The sequence below is a fragment of the Pelophylax lessonae genome (genome assembly GCF_965119305.1).
Source record: "Pelophylax lessonae genome assembly, chromosome: 8".
In the NCBI taxonomy this organism is placed as follows: domain Eukaryota; kingdom Metazoa; phylum Chordata; class Amphibia; order Anura; family Ranidae; genus Pelophylax; species Pelophylax lessonae.
In genome coordinates, this window is record NC_138775.1 from 214,863,911 (window position 1) to 214,869,910 (window position 6,000).

Sequence of the window (6,000 nt, forward strand, 5' to 3'; positions counted from 1 at the left end):
GCAGGCTTTCAACAAAATTCATGAAGTTCTAAAGCCGGCTAGCAGTGTGTTCAAAGTGGTAATCGGCACTCCCATTAGGATCTATGTTCAACATTTAAAAAGTGGAGGTGAATGGTACTTTAAAAGCCTCAACAAAGTTTGCTGATAGCTCTGCAAATGCTTTGTCAAAGCTTGCTGTTCATACTGCCCTTATACAAGCTGAAGGCTGTGTGAAACAAGCCTTGATGTTTGCAGCCCTCTCCTGTCTCCAAAATTGCAGCACCAATCAGATCTGAACCTGCATTAAATGTTTGAATATGACTGGTGATGCAGGAAACAGAGATGGGAATCTACACTGCAAATGGCTCAGGACATTTCTACTGATGCTCTATGGGGCTGTGTGTGCCTATTCTGTAGGAGATTACACAGAGCTCACAGACAAAGGTACATTTAGAATTCCTGCCTTTAACATAGATGTAGGGTTTACAATATAGCATTAGGAGCATTAGCATTTTGCTTATTGTGGCATCTCCTCACTGAATGATGACTGGTAATGCGACATCACGGGTTGCATTTAGTACACAAAGGGGTGATTTACTAAAATTAGAGTGCAAAATCCGGTGCAGCTCTGCATAGAAACCAATAAGCTTCCAAGTTTTTTTGTCAAAGCTTAATTGAGCAAGCTGAAGTTAGAAGCCGATTGGATTACCATGCAGAGCTGCCCCACATTTTGCATTCTCCAGTTTTAGTAAATCAACCCCAAAGCCTTTTAAATTTAAGGCTATATTTTAGGTTTAGCATGAACCTTTATGTTATAATACTGAAACTAAGTGAATGATATCTTGTGTACAAATACTGTCTCTGACTTTTTTAATAAATTAAATTCTCTCCCCACAGATCCTCCTGGAAAGGTCTCCCGGAACTCACCAATGAGAATGGCCAATATTGCCCATTCAGCTGTGAGACGCAGGCCTGGTCCCTATCTGTAATACTGGAAGTCTTGTATGATCTTTAGTTATACTGATCATCTTGTATGAGCAATACATGATTGATGGTTCTGTAACTTTCCTCTGAAGAGAATCTTTCTGTATGCTGAAGAGGACTGATACCCTTAATATCTGCTCGCTGGTGACTTTACTGTGATGGGAAAACCATATAACAGGGACACTAACTGTTAACGCTTTAGTCACTGAAACAAATATGAATTGCTTTGTTTACTTTGCACATTACACTTGTCTCATCCGTCATTAAATAATCATGTTTGTGCCACCATCCAAAATCTGTAGCCCACCATTGTATACAATGTTTTATCCTTCCTTACACTTCTTAATGAATGTAAATAAAATCACAGAGATCCGGAAGTTTAGGACGCTATTGGAAGCAATGGTGTATAGATGGTCCCTGCTGGGTCTGTTGCTAAGGGTCAGTGTTGTGATATAGGGATCAGTCTTTCTTCAAATTACCTGTAGAATAAAAATTGCATGATTAGATAAACTGGTTACAGTCAGGTGGGACTAGAAGTGGCAGAAATAACAAACTGTGTTTAATCCAGTCTGTTACATCATGATAAATCAATGTTTTCCTATAGCCATGGCAGAAGTGTTTGGTCAGAACAAATAGAATGTTCGAGGCACTGCATAGCTCATTTTAATGAGTTTGTGATAAGGCTTGTTGTTTACAGGTGCTGTATATCTGTGCAATAAAACTATATAACACACACTGTTTTTAATGGACATTTTGTTGTCTTTAAGGGTAACTCCACTTTCGTGGGTAAAAATATCAGCAAATAAAGAAAAAACAATATAGTGTAACCAAATGCAAAACAAATCGTATTGTAATTCAATGTTGTTAAAAATTACCTTTCCTTTTCAATCTGCAGCTGTTGTAATTTTCTGAAAACACAATGCAATATGGCTACCTGGAGCTGTTCTGTACACAGAATGGGTACTGACCACACCCCCAGAAACATCATTTCCTGCTTGTGTGATTGGCTCACTGATTTTCCCTGAAGTCTGCCTAAGACACAAGTCAGATTTCAGGCATCCCCTGCAACAAAAATTTCATTTTTGGTGAGATACTCCCAATAGGAACACGTCTAAAGGGATGCAGGTCCAGCAGCTTTCCTCATTATAGCCCTGCAGCTGCCACAGCTGATAGATAATTATGAAACCACTCCCATTTGCACACTCAGCACAGAGGAGCAAACAATGATTTCTTCAGAATAAGGTAGGAATCTGCAGCAAAGTTTGTTAAAATCCCTGCAATGTACAGAGATCACCCAGAGGGGAATGTTTTTTTTCTCAACAAAAGTGGAGTTATGCTTTAAGTGATTGCAAACCCTCATATATACCCACTAAGGTGACTGGCACTAGGTGATACATAGAGAGGAAACAAATCCTCCTACATGGCTGGAAAAATTAAAGTGGTTCTGTGCAATGGCTGCTGCACTGCAGTGTAGAGCTTCAGTTTGATAAAACTGAGTAGTGGGTATGGCCCTGCTCTGTAATATAGTTTGAGTATTACCATATTATATACACACACGGTCTAACAACAATATGGCCGCTAACTATGTGCATCAGGGTTGCCAGGTTAGTAATAGTATATGTATCTAATTGGAAATGGTCTAACCAAAAATGGCTGCTTAATCATGTGTCTCTGGGTTGCCAGGCTACCATACAATATAAAAACCCAGGAAGTGTAGCAAGACGGCTGCACCCCTGATGACGCCGTTCTGACAAAATGTGTAGGGCGGAGATACCATCGTCGTTGCGTCACTTCCGGTTAAGTGCCATGGAGTGCATTGCGGCCTGGACTTCCTTGATTTTAATGCTGTTTACCACTTCCGGACAGCCCACTGTGTATTTATGACTCTACTTTGAAGTTAAATACTGTGGTTTTTATTAATATTTTTAAACGGCGGGCGGTCTGCTTTAACATAAAAGTGGTCCTGCGGCGAATTCGCCGCTTACTGGAGAGATCGGCAGTGGCGGAAACGATCCGATCCTGTGTACAGATGGGCAGAAAGTTGAGTGAGGGCAAGATGGCCCCTATTAGACTCTATGCTCTTGGAGGACCAGTGCAACGTCAATCATCACTTCCGCCCCCGGCCTTAAAGGGCTTTTTTTCATGGAAAAAATTATTTTTATTTTTATTTCTTCTATTTTTAATTTTTTTTTTTTTATTGCTTTTAATTGTAAATGTGAGAAGCTAACACATATGCAAGTCGCATTCACATATGTAAACAGTGTTCAAACCACACATGTGAGGTATCGCCTTGATCGTTCCAGCAAGAGCAATATTTCTAGCACTAGAAAATAGAAAGGTATAAACCCCTGCACTATCTGGAAAAAATCCACCATAGACTGATAGCTGCAACCGTTGGTCAGCCTTACCAAAACTGAAAAGATATAGAACATTACAGAGTGAGGCTGTGCTGATCTAAATTCAGCACAGCCTCACTCTGTATTGTTATAATTCTAGCACTAGACCTCCTCTGTAACTCTAAACTGGTAACCTGTAGAAATTTTTAAATCGTCACCTATGGAGATTTTTAAGTACCAACGCTTTTCGCCATTCCACGAGAATGCGCAATTTTAAAGCATGACATATTTTGTATCAATTTACCCGGCGTAACATTATCTTTTACATTATAGAAAAGATTTGGGCTACTGTTGTCTTTTTTTTTTTTTTTATTCAAAAAAGTTTATTTTTTCCCAAAAAAATGCATTTGTAAGACAGCTGCGCAAATGCAGTGTGACATAAAGTATTGCAACGATCTCCATTTTATTCTCTAGGGTCTCTGCTAAAAAAAAAAAAAAAATTATATCTCTATATATATATATATATATATATATATATATATATCTATATATATATATAGATATATATATATCTATTTATATATATATATATATATATATATATATATATATATATATAATGTTTGGGGTTCTAAATAATTTTCTAGCAAAAAAGACTGAATTTAACTTGTAAACAACAAGTGTCAGAAATAGGCCCGGTCCTTACGTGGTTACCCGTTTTTACAATGTAAGTGCATTTTGGACTATCTTAAATTAAAAAAACAAACTATTACACTTTGGGGTTCTTAGCTCTACATGTGAATGAAACGATTGGGCAGAAAAGCTAAAGGAGAAATACACCAACTGTGGATCTGAGATCTGCTGTTCCAGCCAGTGTGTGGTATGAATGTTGTCTACCCCCTGGAAGGGAAAGCTCTCTACTGAGGGTGGTATAAGTGGGGAGCATGAATTGAAGCACCAGCAATTTTGTATACCTTGCTACTGAAGAACTTTTAGGGCTCTTTCACACGGGCGTTCCTTTTTTTTTGCCCGATCAGGTCCTTTTTTTTTTTTTGTAACGGACACGGATGACACTTGTGTCATCCGGTCCGTATGTCCGTTTTTCATCCCATCCGTTTGCGGATGAAAAACTGACATAGGGCCCTTTCACACGGGTGCTCCGTATGTCCGCAAATCATCCTATTTTTTTGCGGATGATTTGCGGACATAATGTAAGTCTATGGCATTGCGGATGTCAGCGGAATACCATCCGCTGACATCCGATTTTCCTCCTGTCAGTTCTGTTCCGTTTTTTGGAACAGAAAAAATCCTATTTTTGTTCCGTTCAAAAAACGGAAAGGAAGGAAAATCGGATGTCAGCGGTGTCATCCGCTGACATCCGCAATCCCCCATAGACTTACATTAGGTCCGCATATCATCCGCAAACGGATGGGATGATATGCGGACCTACGGAGCGGATGACAGAAATGTCATCCGCTCCGTGAAAAAAAAAAAAAAAAGTCCCGCAGCGGACCTTTCAGACGGAAAGCCCGTGTGAAAGAGCCCTTAATGCATGTCTATGTAAAAACGAATGTCTGCGGATGACACCACTGACATCCGTTTTTGCTTCAGTTCCGTTTTTTGAAAGGAAGAAAAAATAGGGTTCTCCTCCATTCAAAAAAACTGAACTGAACTGACAAAATACTGATGTCAGAGGATGATCATCCTCTGACATCCGTTTTTTGTCAGTTCAGTTCAGTTCAGTTCAGTTTTTTTGAATGGAGGAGAACCCTATTTTTTCTTCCTTTCAAAAAATGGAACTGAAGCAAAAACGGATGTCAGTGGTGTCATCCGCAGACATCCGTATTTACATAGACATGCATTATGTCAGTTTTTCATCCGCAAACGGATGGGATGAAAAACGGACATACGGACCGGATGACACAAGTGTCATCCGTGTCCGTTACAAAAAAAACAAAAAGGACCTGATCGGGCAAAAAAAAAGGAACGCCCGTGTGAAAGAGCCCTTAAAGAGCAATGGTCATTTTATTTCCTAATCAAATATTGATGGACTTTATGTGTTGCCAAATCTGAGGATATATTTCCGCACATGTTTATGAACTTATATTATATGAATTGTTGTTTTTATGTTATTTTTTTAGTGGTTGAATATACACTAATGAAGAATTTTCTTCTAGCACAGATTTATGGTTTACAACACTTGACACTTATTTGGTCTTTAATTGGTAATTAGTGTGTGATATTCAAACACACAGAAATATATTGAGTTTTTTCTTTTATTTTTTGCAAATTAATATACTCATAAACTATCTTACAGAGCAGCACCATACCCACTACTCAGTTTTATCAAATTCTCCTTTATTTGTTGTACCTGTTTATCTACAGATCTTTCTTTGCTCCACCCGTTTTAAGTGCTGAATTTTTAGGCTTGTCTGAGACTTCAGAAAAAGGGGGGTGGAGAGCTGAAGTTACACTCTGTAGAGGAGTGCTCTGACAGCTGATTGGAGGGAAGAGACACAACCCCCTCCACAAAGGGACAGAGCTGAGGCTGTCAATCAGCTGGAGGTCCCTCCCCTGTCACCATTTTTCTCTTGGTGTCAGGAAAACTTGTCAGAAGTAATTCATGGTGATAGCAGAGGAACAAAACAGCAGACAAAAGTGACACTTAGTGCTTTTATTTGAGACAAGTACACATTATAGA

The 6,000-nt window shown here is 39.0% G+C and overlaps 1 protein-coding gene across 6 annotated transcripts in view; it reads left to right on the plus strand.

Annotated features, from left to right (window-relative positions):
* The window catches only part of AGL (amylo-alpha-1,6-glucosidase and 4-alpha-glucanotransferase), a 170,558-nt gene extending 168,860 nt beyond the window's left edge, over positions 1-1,698 (plus strand). For all 6 annotated transcript variants that reach the window (XM_082265874.1, XM_082265872.1, XM_082265873.1 and 3 more), the window contains exon 34: positions 877-1,698. In XM_082265874.1, coding sequence (XP_082122000.1) covers positions 877-994 — 118 coding nt within the window. In that variant the 3' untranslated portion in view covers positions 995-1,698. The remainder of the gene's footprint in view (positions 1-876) is intronic.
* Positions 1,699-6,000: the final 4,302 nt, after the last annotated feature.